The 18,483-nt window shown below is 35.3% G+C and overlaps 1 protein-coding gene across 1 annotated transcript in view; it reads right to left on the reverse strand.

Annotated features, from left to right (window-relative positions):
- AKAP6 (A-kinase anchoring protein 6) overlaps positions 1-18,483 on the reverse strand; it is a 288,990-nt gene that overhangs the window by 166,937 nt on the left and 103,570 nt on the right. Inside the window, exons 4-5 of the mRNA XM_040066094.2 lie at positions 13,296-13,547; positions 7,868-9,649 (exon numbers count right to left, since the gene is read on the reverse strand). Of these exons, the coding sequence (XP_039922028.1) occupies positions 7,868-9,649; positions 13,296-13,547 (2,034 nt within the window). The remainder of the gene's footprint in view (positions 1-7,867; positions 9,650-13,295; positions 13,548-18,483) is intronic.

Genomic DNA, 18,483 nt, shown 5'->3' on the forward strand with positions numbered 1-18,483 from the left:
GAATGTAAGTCAATGATCAAAATAAGTCTTTACTAACAATTTAGGAAAATTCAACTGCAACTCCATTTTGATACAAGAAGAATATATCAGCTGTTTGTGAGGTTTAACATCTCTGCTCCAAAACCTGAAGCAAAGACAAGAAAACAATTTTTTGCCCTTTTGGTTACTTTCTAAATAAATAAAGGAAAATTGCATAAGCAGACAGACAGTCTGAAACAAGCCTCCAAAAAGTTTTCTGACCATATTTACCACAAATTATATTCATTCTGATACCTAATGATGACAACTATGATTTGAGAGTCAGCATGATTTAATGGTTCTTTCCTGGTCATAAGATGCTGGAAATGATGAAAGAAAGAAAACTAGATGCTGTCAAAATATATAAAGACACACAAGAAGAAAAAGATATGAAGAGATTTTGAGAAGTTATGCAATAATCTTATATAAGTGGATTTGATCTTTCCTCTCAGGTTAATCCTCTCAAGACCCTTGCTCATTTGTCTTGCTGTGACTCATCTCTAGCATGTACATATTTTAGGCCGATGATGTGTTAACAATAGATAGACTAGAATTTGATTTAGGTGAAAGTTAGTAGCAATGTATTATTTAAAAAATTAAATATTTAGAATCAAGCATGGTGATTTTGGTATACTGTATCTTTCTGGAATAGCCTGTACTTCCTCACAGAAGATACATAAAACATGAGTAGCCCAGAGACTAAGTATATTATGTAACAGAACAGCTAGATCTTAAAACATTGTGAAAAGCATATCCCTATGAATGTAAAAGGCAGTGAGCATTTTTCTCTCTCCCTTTGTATTTAACATTTTTAAGGGAATATTAGTAACCATAATTTCAAATGTTATAGTTTTCTCTTTAATAATGGAGTCACTTCAAGAAGCCCTAATATGAATACAGTAAGGACTTAACAAGACAGATCTGAAGTTATCTCAAACTCTTCACAATGAACCAACCTTCTCCCCAGCACCCATAAGACAGCAGTTACAGATGATTTAATCCTAAATAAGAAAAGATCCTTCTTAAACCACCACACTCACACTATTGTGAAGTATTTATTGGGAAGTAAATTCCCAATAGCAGTTTCACTCTGTGTTTGAAAGCTTCCAAACCTGCCTCGGTGGTTTCTAAGTGTCTTTCTCTGCCTTCATGAGAAAACTAATGCACCAAACAATCACAGACAGCAGAGCATCTCTGCACTGATAGAAACAAGTATATCATAAATCACCTTGAAGTCACCAGTGATTCATTGTCCAAATTACAGCTGTGTCCCTGTTGAATCTGAGCCTCTGTTGGCTAACCAGCTAAGTCACTTGGCACCCACTGCTCACCTTTCTGCCTATCCTTAGCTACAGTGAGAGCTAGAAGTCAACCTCTTGCAGTCTTACTCTTCCGTCTCTCTACCTCCAACTCTTTTACACCCTTTAGCCTAACAGCAGACATCCAGAGATCCTCAACCAATATCAAGAAAGTTTCCAGTTCACAAATAAATAATGTGGATGGCTCTGATTCTAGTTTGTAGCTATGCTGTGGTACAGATGATTAAGACATGGCTCTAGGTCATAAATCCAGTGGTCACATAAAGCTGATCTGAGGGATTGCATAGGAATGGAAATGGAGGGCTCACAAACATATATGCAGAAACAACAGCTCCTTAGTTCATCTAAGCTGTTCATAGCCATCCCTGTGGTATCTAACTCTGTACACAAAAGGACAGAATTGTGAGGCTTTTTGCAGCCAAAGTTCTCACGTCAGATGCGAGCCAAATATTGGATGTACACATGCCCCCTACCACCAGTTCTAAATGCTAGTGAAGACATACCCTCAAAGCAATGACACTAAAACTATTTGGAACCATATCTCTATTTCTTTCTCTCCCTCTCTCTTCCCCTCCCTTCCCTTCCCCCACCAAAATTTATTTGTAATGACTTGCCAAATCCTGAATGTAAAAATTCCTTGATCCAAAATGACTCACTGCCAAATCATTCTGAGGTCTTTACATTGGAAATTCAAAACATTCTGAACAAGCATATGCTTTACAGTAGATGTGTTTCATTAAGGAACCATAATTTCTGCAGTCAGTTGTAGATTTAAAAATGCAGAATTCACACTGCTTAGATAGAAGCTGCCATTTTTCTGGAAAAAAAAATTGCTGGTTTCAAACTCTCTCAAACTATTTCTGGTAAAGCAAATACCAAAGAAAAGTGAATGTACTTGGAGGAGCTGTTTAAAATTCAAGCAAATTCACCGTTAGGAACTAAGTGTTTGGGGGGAACACTGTTTGGAGGCTCACTGTATTTCAATATCTTCTAGTAAAGCTCTATTTGTCTGCCTAAAAGTGAGAGTTCCATATGTATTCCATTATTGCTTAACAATGGTTTGACCAACTTGAAAGCTGAGGGGTGGGCTTCTGAAGCAGGAGAACATCATCAGACTCAAAACAGCAGAGCACAAATTTGTCTCTCAGTACAAAATGTGAAGTGACATTTTCAATTATGCTGCACCAAGCAGCAAGACTGCTGAGAAAACTGCAGAGCTGCCAAGGAATTTCTGGATCTGATACCTCTTTCACTTGCTGTTTTTTATAAACTGGTCATCAACCAAAAGAAGTATTTCAATCTAAATTGCATGAAGCAGTGTAAGTAAGATTCAGAAATAAACAAATTTTGACAAGCACACTATCTGTTAGGAAAATTATGAAATCCATTTATTTTAAAAGAACAAATATTAGAAGCACTGTTATTGAAAGCAAGAGATACAAGGTGAGCACTACAAAATTTTAAAAATCCTTTTTCTGGTAATTCAAAAAAGTCAGGTCTGTGCCAATTAATTATGTTTGCTTTTTTCCTCCTGTTCTGACAGTACTGATTTCAATTCCATGTTTTTGTCACCAAGCTTCATCAGCGTTACCTGTTCCTATTAGTTTTTTACTACCTTAACCCCACAGCTCAAACTGCATTTGACCTCTGTGCAAGCTTCTCCCTCTAATGATGAAAATCACCTCCAAACACAAGTAAACTTCCCCTAAAGCAATCCAGCTTCTACCTTAGCTATACTGGTGTGTTTTCAGTCCACTCTCTGTCCAGAAGCAACTCTGTCCCCTTTCAAACCACACAAATTATTTCCCCTTTGTGTCAGCTCTCCAACCATTTTCTAACAAACTGGCTCTCCTCTATTCAAATGGACTTCCAGCCACATATCCAACACAAACTTACTCTACCAAGTCCATTAAGCACTTACAGAAGTCTACCATTTAGTTACCTTCTGTGACTTTTCTCTAAAAATGCAAATCTTTCCCACCCCAACAGACCATCTATTTGTCACAGTAACAAGTTTAGATATGATATTGCAGACTCCTCTGTAGGCTACACTGACCCTCAGCTCCTCCTTAACAGGAAAGTTATTCCCATTACTCCAATTTATGAAAGGTCTTAGAGATCTCTCTTGTCCTGGGGCTTCCTGGGTTTAGCTGGGATGAATGGTTACAGAAGGGTGAGGGGTTCCCTGCCTGGATCCTGGAAGACAGTAAAATTTTTATGCCTCTCTCTTTGCTGTAGGACCCCTGGGGCTTGCTGTAAATGACAGCTGAAAAACTCGTAGAGCAGCATTATTTTATCTCATCACATCAAGAAGGCAGGTAGTCAAGACTGACTGGGCTACACAGACAAAATATAGAGCCAGTGGAGTTCAGGACAAGTTTATGAAATGTGATGAACTGAAAATATGGAATCAATAGATATCAAATTGCTTCTTGCAGAGGAAATTCAGCTGCCTCTTGCAGAAATGGAACCTGTGATAAAATAAGTTATAAATCTATATATAACAGCAACAAGTAATGAGCAATTTGCTCCATACAATTAACCCTGAGGCCTACAAGGCAAACACATCTTCCCATAAATGAAGGGGTTTGCAAATGGTTACATTTCTAACCTTTTTAATAGTGCCCTCAAAAAACAAGTGGATGGGAGTATCAATGACCACATATCACAACACAAGGGTATCAGTATAGTCAATCTAGTATCAATTTCTGGAGAAAGAGATAAAACTGCCTGAACAAAGTTACTTTATCGTTATTATATTTTATTCACATAAAATTATTGAAAATATGTTGCCATTAGATCAGTCCAAAATAATTTTTTGCTACCAATTTTTGAGTTTGTACATAAAAATGGGGGGAAAGCCCAATTTTGAATAAGATTTTAAGGAAAACTTAGCTTTCTCACAGAAGGCAAACCACGGAGCATTCTGAAACTGATACTCTGAAGTCCTAGTGCTACATATGAGAAGTGGCAATCAGTCAAATTCTTATAGCAAAGAACTCTATTGACGTTATCTGTGAGAATGCTGCTGTTATATCTGTTCCCCTTTTAGCTAGGGTAACGGAAACAATAGAGGTTAATCTGCATTCTAAAATTTCATTTGGGGCAGTTCCTAGAAGCTAAACTAAAACAATGAGAGGAACTTTCAGAATTTGCTATTGCTCATTTTCACATTTAACTCCAAAAAGCAATTTCTGAAACATAGAAGAAACAGCCACATACTTTTTTTACCCCAGGATGAAGGTGCCCATTTACTAAGGGTGCAAGAAACTTGTGCCAAAGGGTTAGCTGCAGTGCAAGACAAAATGTGACAAGATTATGCATTATTTATTGCAAAACAGGAAAAGTGGCCCTAGGTAACAGGAAATGGTACAGTCCAGCAAAGTTCTGTCTGAAGACAGAGGAATATTAACAGCATGGTAATGCCTATGCAAGGACATCAACATAACTGGCAAGTGTGAAAAATCAAAATTTATCAGTTTCTGCCCATGACTATCATTTTTATCACTAAGAAATTATTAAAAATTCTAATAAATCCTTTAGCATATTTTCAACAAATTGCTTTCTATGAAGATATTACCATATTTATACTAATTCAAAATTGTTCCCATAATAATCATAATGAAATAACAGAATTTCTGTGTTTTTCCTATGACCTAGCTAAAATTACTTTCAAAGATTTTGAGGCTGACAGTTTTTTCCTAAATTGTCATAATCCCCAAATGAAAGACTAAGTTACTTTAGTTTTTTTTATAATCCTAATAAATAAAATAAATTATGCTAGGTGCGTGCAATAGTGCAACTGGATTACTAATGGAAATAAACCTGATTCTTCTGTCCTTAAAATGAAATTCGCCTTTCAGATCTGACTTCTTCAGCACAGAACTGCTGCTAAAAAAAGCAGTATTGAATTATTGCTAAGATATGTTTGTGAAATTAGGAAACTCCTTTTTGAGTGGGATACATCTTCTTAGATAACAGAAGTAACAGGAGAGCCAATTTGCAATAACTGAAAAAAAGCAATGACACATTTTTGATTCTTATTTTGGGGAATTATGAAACAGGAGATCTAGTAAAAGAAAGAACTTAACTGCGATACAGATATGGTATTTTTACTTAGATTAATTTTTGTTCATTTATTTCATAGCATCACATAAGGGAGGGATTTTCTCTTTTCTTATTACTTGTGCCAAATTAAAGTATCTCAGCAAGGCATTATATTGTCACTGAGGCAGGATTTGCCTTGGTTAGAGCTTTTGAAAAACTGGTAAATTGGTTTTTAACTAGGCTTACAAGCAGAAGATTTAATAACTCACAACAATAGAAAAACCTGGGTAAACAAGCAGCTTGGGGAAAACTCATATTTCTTTAAAATAGTATAATTTTTTCTTAAGTATTTCAAAAATGTTCACCTGATTGTTTTCATTCACTACTCAGGAAGCACATTTAGTGGAATATGAAACTTACTTATGTGCTGCTTTTAAGTTCATAGAATACTGAACTCTCTCTTCCTAGCAGTCCTCTTTGCATTTGCTCTTCTTTCTGTTTAAAGACCTTCTCTTACTGTCACCCAAACATACTCCATAAGGTTATTTTCAAACTCCACATTAACATTTTCCAAACATTTATCACAACCAGAAACGCTGAGAAATTTTAGAAAGTGCAGTGTCAGCAGCAGTCAAGTTCCTCAAAGACAAGAGCAGCAGCTGGAGTCACTAGCTAGAAGGGTTTACTCTGGCCATAGAACAGCTAACTACTTTTAATTGGTGTCACAAGCTCAATCCACTCTCCAGAGGAGGTGAGGAAAGGATGGAGAGGAAGAGGGTGTTTACAGCTGCAGCCAGTTGTCCCAGCTGATTCTTACTCCTCCATTCTGGTAGGATTGAACTGCAGCTGCAAGGAATCACACAAAGACAAATGGCCCCTCCAAAGAGAATTACCTTTTCAAAAAGTTTGATAGAAATAAATATGATGATTTGCTAGTATGAAAGAAGAAGTTTCTCTGCCACCTTTTTCTTGCCAAAAAGAAGTCAGCATCTAGCGGGAGGCACTGGTGCCTTAGACACTCAACAATTCCATTCTTAAACAGGCTCTTGCAGTGTCATTTCAAAGAGCATCTTATATATTCACGAACAGTTTTGATGGGCTTTGTTGCTTTCACAGAATGAAGGGCTCTGTATCAGTCAGCTTCAACTGGACTAATTTTCGATACTACACAGGCGCAAGGACAGAAACAATTTGCACTTACTAAGATAGTTCTTTCATCAAAGTGTGAAAGATGAGCCCCACCCATGAAGACAGAGGGAGCAGTTTGCATCATTAAGCACTGCCCTTTAGAGCTGACAGCTGCTGCACCCTCATTTGTCTAAGAAGAAATTTGTCTTTCTTTATTTTCTACCCCGACTTCATATTCAAATATCTCTAGCTCAACTATTTCCCAACTAGTCACAGTACTTCCCATGCCTTCAAAAATACAGAAATTGTGCTTGGTAAGAAGGACTTTCTGGCCATATAAAACTAGTCCTTTTTCTCAGCTCATACACAACCTGCTAACACAGAAGATATTGCAGATATCAGATTTAGCATTTAGATGACAACATCACCCTTTAATGCATGTGTTACGAATTTTAAAGCATTCTGAAATCTAATAGAGATGGGGCTTTCTTTTTTGAAAACTTAAATGCCATTGAGGATGGATATAAAATGTTCTGAGGTGAAAAGTTCTCTGCAATGACCAGGAAGACAAAGGCATCAGAAAACTGAAACAAACGTTGTGAAGGTAATCTAAGAATTATATTACTGAGATGGCTAGGTCTTTATTTGATTATTCATTCAAATTCACTTCCCTTTCCAAAATTTATCTTTTTTTCCCAAAAAGACTTCTCAATTAAGTCCCATCTTATCTGAAGTTTAATGGAATAGTACATAATTATTGTTCTAGCATATTGCACTAATACATTGCTATTTTTTAAGAAGGATTATTTAAGTTAATAAAAAAAGCACGATGCTTCCACCAACACAGGAGGGAAAATAATCACTGCAAGGGAAGAGAAGTAATTAAAAAGAAATGTTGCTATTATACTTAATTTGACAGGAATCAAGATTCCTATTCTGGGACCAAAGCAAATCTTTTTAATGAACAAAATAGGCAGATAATATCAAGTATAACTTCATTCAAATACAGTAAAGATCCCTGACTCTCTAATGTTTCTTTTACCCTTCCTACATAGGTTTGCCATGTACCTAATCTTGGCAAAGAGAAGTGCTGTTGGTAAAATAATGTTTTACCAAGTTTAAAGACATTGATGCTAGTAAAATAATATAGACAAATCCTGAATTATCCTTGTAGATAATTCTGTCCGTTATAATTACAACAATTACTACTCTTCTCTACTTCCAGCAATCACTAGATGAGATGATTTTCAGCATTAGAAGAAAACAAAAAAGCAACCCTATCCCTGCCAGCATCTCCATCTCCACATATAGGCTTCTTGAGAACACAGCAAAAGAATATAGGATTATTGCCTTACCTCAATTTTTTCCCATATGGTTTCATAGTTCTCTTGATGTTGTATATCTTCCATCAGTTGATGAATTAAAGCTGATTTATTTGAAGAAGTCTCATTCCCAATGGGCTGAGTGGCAGCAGTCCTTTCTGACTTTTCTTCAATGTATTTTTTAATGCAAGATACAGGCATACAAAGATCTTCATCAGAGAGAATATCGCTGAGAGGCCCAGATTCAATACTGTCACCTAAGGAGGATACTATATCACTTGAAGAGCTTGGTGAAATTCTACCCCTTTTTTTGTGCTTTTTTGTCTGGTATGTCGGATACATTTCTGAATCTGAGTTCATTTCTGACAGCTCCCAGTCATCAATGTTTTGAATGGTTTCTCTTCTGGGCTTTTGGGGCAGCAACTTTGTCAGATTTTCTAGTTTTAAAGCTAATGCTTCAGTCTGTTTGAGATGTGAAGGAAGTGCTAAATATTCATCAGATCCATACCACACCTCACTATCCTTACTGGTTTTTTGAGTATAGTGTGGTGTTGAGGATAAGCTTTTATTTTTCTTTCTTAGTAGAAGAGGGGACGAGTTAGAAAGCTCAGAACCAGCAGAAGAAGCACTCTTCTGGCTATGCGTTGGTGAACTGAAGGGCTCAGTTTTACCTTGTGGTTGCCCATTTGGATCTCTCTGGTTACAACAATCTGATGATGCAGAAGAATCTGTTTCTGTCTCCTCCGGAGACTTAGAGCTATGAGAAGTAATTCCATTCTGTAGAGAAGAACACTCTCTTTTTTTGATTTGGGTTGATGGAGCTGTTTTACACATACTTCCAGGTGTTCTGTCAGTTTTCACTTTCTCTGGAGAATCATGAGACTTCTTGTGCTTTGGATTTTCTTTACAGGTGTAGAAAGTAGACTTTCCTAGAATTATGGGACTGTCTTTTAAGTGATTATTTATTGTGTACTCGAGATTTTTATCACTTATTGTATTTAAGCAATCATATGACTGACTAACTGCAGATGGACTGTTAGCATAGGGCAGCTGTAAAGCTAGGCAAAGTTTGGACCTGTCCGGTGGATCTAACAATGAGGGTGTACTTCTACTCATTTCATTTTTAACAATTTGAGAGATTTGTCTTTTTAAATCATTGGCTTCCATATAATCTTTAAACACATCGTCTTTTAGAAATAGCCCTCTTTTTGGCAAGGTAGGCTGTGTAGGAGAGTCTTCATTATAGTTAAAACAGTCTCTTATGGACCTCTTAGGTGTTGAATTTTCACAGTGAGAGTGTTTGATATTTTCACCAGTGTGCTGTGGAAGATTGCACTCTTGATTCTTTGCTGTGGAAACTGCTTTGCTATCAGTAGGTAAAACATCATTTTCAGAGAAAGGTCCTTTAGAAAGAGAGGAATTTCCAGAAGGAGATGCTAGTGACAGATCATGTGATGCTTTCTCGTCTTTGCTTTCTTCTCCATCTTCTGCTGAAAGAGGTACATGATTTTCTTTCTCCTTCAATGCTTCATTGCACTGGGAAGCAATGGACTCTGTTGCTACTGCAAGTAAACCCACACTTCTGATAAGTCCTGGAAATTCCTTATCCATCTCACTGTAGTTCCAGGATTCAAATGATTTTGCTTTCCCTTGACTGGAAGTCATATCATCCAGAGCACCAAGCAAATCCTCACTAGGACTGTAGTCAGATAGTTCAAATGCAGTAATACCACAATCCAGGGACAAGTAATTTTGAGAACATTTGATGGTTAACTGTCCAGAATCATCAACTTCAGTTAAAGAGTCAAGACGATCCTGAAATACACAAAAAATGGTACTTTTTTTGAATATTAATTTTCATATACAGAATACATGGAATAATGAAACAAAAAACAATTCCCGTGTTTCACTGCCTAACATCTAGAGAAGGGTTCATCACTGACCTGCCTCTTTTCGCAGTACCCTGTAGATTAGCTAACCATTCTGAAGCATTTGGGAATTAAAAATAGTGGGAAGATGAAAAATGCTTCATTTCAGTCCGGTGCAGCAAGGTACCTAAAAACAGCAACTCGCTTTTGTATTGGTATTTCCTTTATTTAATTCTGCTTTCAGTTTTACTTACTGTGTAGGTGGGGCCTCAGAAATTCTATACAGCAGACTTGAAATATTTCCTGCATTAACTACATCGAACCAGAGTGAGGGCACCTTGGGGGCTGCTGAGTGTACCGGTCCCCTTGTTAATCTTGTTTTCTCAAAAATCCATGCTGTTCTGCAGTCTTTCAGTTGATTGGCAGAATGTTTTTTCCAAGCATCATGTAGCAATGATGGACTTTTGTTCCCATAATTATAAGATAGAGATTGCTAAATACGTTTCACTTTTTTGTAGCATTATCATCTGAAAATTTATTTGCCAGATATTTAGAGCACAAATTAAGAATGACACAAGAAAAAGAAACTATAACATTACGCTTCCAGCCTGACACCCTCCTTTGTCAATATATTCTCAATGGAAGTCCTCAGAAACATGGACATAACCAGAGGAGACCATCTCATATGGCAAATAAGATTTTAAGATCAAAGTCAAATTAATGTTTATAAATATTTTGGTCTTGTTTGAAGGACAGTAAAAAAAAAAAAAATCTGATGAGATCAAGATCCAAAACTGCATGGTAAATAACATTCATGACAAAATTATGTTTAGTATATACTGTAAGCATATTTTCAGTAGATCTTCTAATAATTACAGAGGACTTTTACTTATAGAGACTGCTTAAAAAACATATCATAAAAGGGAGAAATTCATCTTCTAGGATTCTAATTTTACATGCCTAAATCAGTATACTGGTCCTTCTTTTCAGGTTTGTTCTAATAATAGTTTTTTGAAGCAAACTCCTGAGTATCCACAATAGGTTTATGTCTGAATTATTCTCTGGAACAACTTGTCTCACTACACTGCCCAAAACCATAGTTTAAAGACCCTTAGCATTATGCTTGAAGAAAGTGCAGTAACCACATAATCTCTCCATCTCACAATAAACTACATGGATTTGATCTGAACAGGAATTATCTTGATAAAGAAGGCTGTTGTTTGCCAGCACCCATAAAGATAAAAACATACCATTTCTGAGCCCCGTACTCCATCCACCTTTCCCCCACCCTTTACTTAAATAAAAATAGAATAAAATCCTCCAGCTAAAAATATTTATAGAAAAAAGTCACTAGAAGGGTTTTTATCAGCCATAGTCTTGGATTCTGAATGTATCTCGTCTTTAGCAAATTCTATCCAGATGTAAATTCCATGCCACAAATTTGGCATTGTCAACAGCTCAGAATAAAAAAGGGTATTTTCTATAAATCTGTCAAATTTATGTATTGGAGCTGCATTTGTTAAGGAAAATAGTGACTAAACAAGCTGTATCATCCTTCTAATATCAGGAAATTATTAGAAACTGTAAAACCATATATAAATCAAAACCTTTCCAAGACCCTAAAGGCCCTTATTTTTTCTGAATAATGATCTCCATTCCTTTGTCTCTTAAAAATGTGTTTATTTACATTAATAAAATTTACAATCATATGTATTAAGCCATCTTACTTGGTCATTTTCCAAGCAGCCTCTGAAATGTGTAAATGTGTGCTTCAGATGAGTTTTATTTAATGCTAGTATTACCATGTTTTTATCTCAGAAAAAACATTAAATTTAATTACTTAATTACTTGTATGGCTACCAAGAAGAATGCCCTAGTTAATCTTTTTTCCCTTTTCATGTAGTAATGCTTCCTTTAAAGATCCAAACACTAAAAAAAACAAAAACAACAACAAAAAAAACCCCACAATTGTTTCTACTTCTTTTTTTTTTTTTTTTCTTCCCCCACCAACTAAAGCTAGTATCATTATACCTCATAAAAATCTTGAGTACATGAAGGTCAGAAACTGCAGAGCAATTTCTGTGGACCTATTCAAGCAATAGAAACTTGATATTAACTTTGTGCTATTGCTAGCCATTAAATTTATCAAATATTATTTATGTTTTAATTCTGGTGGAAAAAAAGAATTATGTCCGTATATTTTTTCTTTTATATTACCACGTAAGCCTGTCTGGCAAAATGTGTTTTCCCTACAGAAAAATAACCTTTCCTTCCCTCTTTAGCAAGGATGGTTTTTATAGCAGTTGTAATTGGATCCAGATGGAAAATTTCCTGTTTCTTAGTATCTGAATATACACCTTCTTTATGTCTTGAAATTACCATGTCCTTGTCATAAAATAATGCCTTCCCACTAATTCACAAATCTGGACATGAAGACAAGAGTAGATTTCCTTCAGACCTGCCAGCAGTTTACCAGCATCAACAAAGCAGAAACCGAACCTGAAAGAGCCAGGTAGGTAACAGGAGAAGAGGGGGCGAGGAAGGTGGGCTTGGGCATCTCCGAGCGCTGATTTCTGGACCACGCACTTTGTTGTGCCAAAGACAAATATAAAACCCAACTGGAGCAGAGAAACATTCACATTCTCTTTGAACTTGAGGGATATGAAATTCAGGACATGTCTTGGGGCTTCTGACTTCCTCTGTAACACAGGTCGCAGAATTCGCTGCACTGAACTAGAGGTCTCTTTCTGTAAATGTATCTAACCAGAACAAAAGCATTTAATCTTAATCTTAGGATTATCTTAGGGCCATCAAATGAAAAATCTTCTACATGCTATTTATTTACCATTAATTACTCTAACTATGAAAAATGTCCATCTTCTTTAAGTTTAAAAAATCAGACCAGTAGTGTCCTTCTAACTAAGTTAATTTAGTACTAAAAAATTCAAAGGAAAAGGCATTTTAGTTAAATGAAGCCAGGTTTATAAAGCATTTACCAGTGTGTGAATTTGGCATACAGTCAGAGTAAAGAGTGTATGATTCTTGCATCTTTGTTTCTCAGATAAAATGTGTGACTGTTTAAAGGCATAATGCAGAATTGCCACACAAATTAAGACTATCTTCTTGTTATAAAGAGATGTTGACCTAGGCTGGAAAGTTTTGGAAACTTTTTGTAAACTTCACATTTGTGTTTGCAGGATGGAAATGTCTAAACTTTCACTGAAGAAATCACTGCACACTGAAATTAACTTTTGCATTGGCTGTAAACCTTAAATGCCCAAATGACCAGATGAACAACTTTAGAACAGATGCATCTCTGTAAGTCTTTCAAATCCTTTCTGAAAATTATTTCAATCAAAAGAAAACACTGCTGGCCACTAGCAAGATGTTTCTAAAAGTTTATCTTAATTTGCACTGATTTTGTTCCAAAAAATATGTATCAGCTGACAGTTTTTAAAAAATAAAACAAATTTAGCAAAATATATAGAAGTACATCATCCTGAAAACTGTCTTCTTAGCAATTTTAAATGTGCAAGAGGGGTGACTGCTTTGAACGCAGATGAAATTCTTCAAATTGGATTTAGTTAATGTACCTCCTTAGTCTCTTCAGAAAATGCTTGCAGAATATCAGTCTGCCTGGTGTAGTTTCCATTGGCGTCTTGTAGTCCCTGGAGAATACGCTCTCTCAGAACCAGGACAGAAACACGTAGCTGGTGCCAGAGTAGTTGCACTGTATGAATGTCGACTATCACGTTGACAGAGTAAGACAGAAGCTTCAGGGAAAACTCAGTCTCTAGTAGAGCATGAATTTGTTCAACATGATCAGATATATCTTCACAAATATCCTGTAATGGAAAAATAAAGTAGATATTTAGCTACAGGCATGGTCCTTTCATGGATCAGATCTACTTTTCATGTACTTTTAATTAAATTCAGAATAGATTTTTTCATAGAGGAAATATACTGTAATAAATACATCCAGACTTTTTTTTTTTTTTTCTCATGGTGATGCTACAGCAACTGAACCAGCAGCTGTCCTGTTTGGCAGTACTGCTCAGTGAATGCAGACGGCATACAATAAGGAAGGATGGCACAACAAGATCACATGAATCACAAGCAGAAAACTAACACCATAAAGTGACATCCTAGAAGACAGCAATAGGAATGAAAGTGATAAGATTGCCAGGAGCTGTCTCCCTCTCTTCTACACACACACCAGTTAAAATGTAAAGAATCCGGTCTGTGCCATCATCAAAAAAATTAATTTGTACAGAATTTACATCTAACCTCTATAACCAAGCAGGACTGGTCTGGGATAGACTCAATGAGAATAAGCTATTTCTGCTACCCATTGCTGTCTGTGGTGGTGACAGAGCACTGATTTTTGCATAGCCTTGCTCTGGGCACAAAACTGAACAGAAGATTGGTGATAAAGGAGAAACAGGGAAAGCAGAAAAGCTGAAGACATCTGTGTTGAAAAAATATAAAGAAAATATGAGCTACCAGGTTATAAAGCTAAACTTTTGATGGGATAGTATCCTCCAAATTTAAAATTAATATTACAGATTACTAAGGTTGTGCTGCATACAGTGTAAAATAATTTAATTCTGCTTTTCATTTTCTTTGTGAAAGGAAAAATCACAATACTAAAGAACATTTAGGCATATGCTATTGAGCAAACAACACTTTATAACAATTCTGTTTGAAAACTATGTATAAAAACATGTTATATACCAGTACAGAAATGTGAATTAAACCTTGAAAAAAATTGGCACTGGACCCTAGAAGTTTTTCTCCTACATCTCTAGCTGTGACTAAAGTGACTAAGATTGAGGTGACTTACTAGCATATTTAAATCCAAGTCCTATTTATTAAAAACATACTAATTTAATTAAAACCTTCTGAAATATCATGTATGTAGTTATAGTTATATTTATATATTTATTTATCGTTAAAGTTATAGTTATGTTAATATGCAAAAAAGTGAGAATAATCATATTTTTGCATTCCAAATTTGTTATTGAAACAATTCTATCAGACAATTACAATAAAATCTTATGTCTCTGATGACACTCTTGGGGTTTTGTATGGCAGTAGAGTAACAGGAAAATCAGTAAACCTGATTATTTCTAAATTAATAATACAGTACAGTAATTTCTTTAAGTTCAGATTTGGCATCTTCAGTATGAAAGTAAAGGCAAAGTATTTAATATATAATTGCACATATGTACCAAATTAAACCAAAATCAAATCTCTAGATAATATTAAATATTTTTACAACAGATAGAACAACATTAGTTGTTATCAGGTGCCACCAGTAGGTTCTCATTTTAATAAAACACCAAGTTACATCAAGTCTTCCTGCAGGACTTGGTGTAACTGTTGGTGTTTTATTAACCAGTTATATCACAGGTCCTCTTCATCTCAGAAATACCTGATGAGGACAAAACTTTGGAGTTTCAATTGTAGATGCATCAACAGAGAGGCAGTATCTCTTGCCCTGTATCCTCAGTCCCCTTGCTGGAACGAGCAGCATCTGTACTTGCAAATGCAACACACACAGCCTCACCAGCCAACATGCAGTGCTACGAGTGCTCAGGGCTTCCAATATCCATGCACTTCCAGGTGAGCAAATGGACACTCTAGTTACCAGATTAGTGTGCTCATATAATGCTACAGACACACAGAGCTAAAACTCTCGGGCTTTGGAAAAGGATCATATTATTCATTTAGCCAACTACGACTGATACACGACTGAAAAGCACAGATGTAATTCTATGTTGTTTCAAATGTTTTAAAGAATATTTCTAATTATTTAGTTTAACTGAATTTGCATTTACTTCTCCAAGATTATTAATATTCTTTTCCTCTTGGCCATAATGGTGTTTAATTTTCATTTCAGTGATTAAAAAATAGATTGTGTCCAGTAACTTTAATTTTGTAAATTAGACACAGTCTACAGAAAAGTACTTCATATACCTCCATTTAGACTATTTACGTGAACAAGCTTAAGGATGTGCCAGACTCCAAAACAAATTTTTAATATTTTCTAACTTCATACATACAGTTACATGCTGAATTCAATTGCCTTTTGAATTCTCAGAGTGATTGAAAACAGAAAGCCATAAGAAAGAACTAACAATGAACAAGTATCTTCTGACAATTTTTTGATAATATACTGAAAATATTAGCTAATGAGTCTAGCTAATACTCCAAACCAAGAATTCTGACCCACAATTCAAACAAGTTTTCTCTTGATGTCCCATTATGCTAGCTACAAAAGTATCTCAAATTTCTGAAGTAAACTTTCCACAACAAACCAACTTTATACTAAAATGCAAATTCCAGCATCACTACGGGTTTGAAAGTAGCAGATATTCCAGAATGTATGCTGTTAATTATTGCATGGCTTGCTAGAAGTTGCTCATTTTTCCTCCCAAAGCAAAGTCTACTTACTTACAGACTACTGTGGCACACAGCAACAGTCAAGAGCTTTGTGTAGTAACAAGATAATTGACAGCTTCTTAGAGCTTCAGTAACATGGAGAGAACCTAAGCCCAAACTTGGTCACATGCAAAATCTGATTTTATCATATAAGACTACCATGTCAATAAAAGACAAAATACCAGCTCTTAAAGGATTTAGGTTATAGACAGTATGGGTGTCCTACATAAAGCTTGTAAAAAAAATAATTTAGGGCCCTACTGATACCCCTTCCCTTGACTTTAACTGTCGTATGATGGTGTGAAGGTGAAGGCTGTGCCAATGACAGAATAACTGTATAATAGTTAATGCTAGGCTTCAGGAGAAAAAAATTACAAAGAAATGCTTACTTTTGCTATATAAGTTAATATTGATTAGTGTTCAGCAGAATAGCATTAATAAAGATCCATCCTATTTACTTGCATATTTTCTCTACACTTGCCTGGTAGAAACTCAGTATATTGAGAGCAAACAATATAATGTCAAATGTAGCTGACATTTTCTAAAACTTTTTCTTTTTACTCTGTGTGATTTTTATATTTATATATAATTCAGTAAAATTAAACAATTACACCTAACACAGCTTTGAATTTAACAATTTTCTGTAATAATTCACAGAGTTCAGATACTGCACAAAAAAGTCATGTTATGTAAGTACATGATTTTACTGAGGCTCAGTATCAAGACATAGTACAACATGGTTTCATTCTGCTCATTCCTCCTAACTCCTTGTAGGTGACAGCATTAGATGGAGCAAAACCAGAAGAACATAATTTTGTGTCTTTTTACTTTGTATTTATAAATAAAGAACAGCAGTGTCACAAGATAGTACCAAAATCCTGTCATGAGTGCCAGTTGCTGTTACTAGAAGTGGCACATAGGTAAAATAAATCATGCATTTTTATGTAATAATCTATTGGCATCTGTTTGTAAATAAGCATAGTTCCAGGTCAATGGCAATGATATAAAACCTATACATATATGTGGACAAAATCTTCCCCATTATAATAATATATTGTTTCATACAATATATATTCATAGAAGATATTATAATCTGATTTTCAGAAAACACCATTGCCAAAACAATTTTTATAATCATTAATCTCACATGTCAGCAAGGCATTTTTATTTTTACACCGTTTCATAGCGATATTAAGATAAAGATTTTGTCATCCTCTCATGGGCTTTCCTGTTGCACTGAATGTGGAATTTCTCAGGCTACAGGGGTTGTACTCCATTTGGCTGCCAACTGCCCACTTCACTCAGTCTTCCAGACAGCTGATCCTGTAATTCACAGCTGCTGAATCCATCAGCCTGCTCATAGCCCTCCATGACAACTAAAATAGCATGAATTCCAAACACTGCAGTAGATGAAGAAAAAGCGCATAAACAAGAGTGAAGAGTCAATGAAAATAGCTTTGATGTTAGCTTTTTAAAGTATTTTCTCTCTCTAGTCCCTAAGAAACTGTGTAAAAATGTATGTGAATCTACCAAAAGATGAAAAGTTAGAATATGTTGGTTTAGAGTTAATATCAGTGACAGAGAAGCTATACTGGAGATTTTATTCTTTGATCTTGCAGTAAAACCTCAGCAGGAAAAACAGATTGCTACTGCATTTTACAACTGCTGTACATGCAAATATAATCTATGTTTTAAGAACATGTCTATCTATTTGGTCTTTCCTTTTAAGTGCTTTTTAATTCCTCAGAAGACAAATATTCCAATCAGAATGTACAAATTCTTCTCTCCAGAAAAAAAAAAATTACAATATGCCACAGAATTTTTAGATTTGTTACTTTAACTGAAATTGAAAATTATAAATTAAACTAACTCTCCTCACTACCCTTTTACGCTTATGAGTATATAAAAAGGAAAAGAGAGATATTTTTATTTCTGAACATCTTCTAGAATTATATTTTTCCTTTAAAATGCATTGTGACTTCTCAAAGAAATAGTTCTCATTTTTTCCCCTACCTGGTGTAGGGGAAATTGGTATTGTATCTTTACAATAAAGATAAAACTGTTCTTTTCTATTATTGGTGAAACCTGAAGAGCAAATGCTACACATAATTTTTTTGCAGCTATTTTGAAGTAAACAATTAAGTCAAACAAAATAACCATACATTAAAAAAAAAAAAAAAAAAAAAAAAAAAAAAATCCAGACTAAGCAAAAAACAACTGCCAGGGAAAGACCTGGACTGACTTTGAGTTACCAGCCTGTCAAAAAGTGATTGAAATGTACCTTGTATGGCTGTGGCATTCTGTGACTAAGGGAAATGAATGCATTTTACTGCCTGA

Source organism: Hirundo rustica, chromosome 6 (genome assembly GCF_015227805.2).
Source record: "Hirundo rustica isolate bHirRus1 chromosome 6, bHirRus1.pri.v3, whole genome shotgun sequence".
In the NCBI taxonomy this organism is placed as follows: domain Eukaryota; kingdom Metazoa; phylum Chordata; class Aves; order Passeriformes; family Hirundinidae; genus Hirundo; species Hirundo rustica.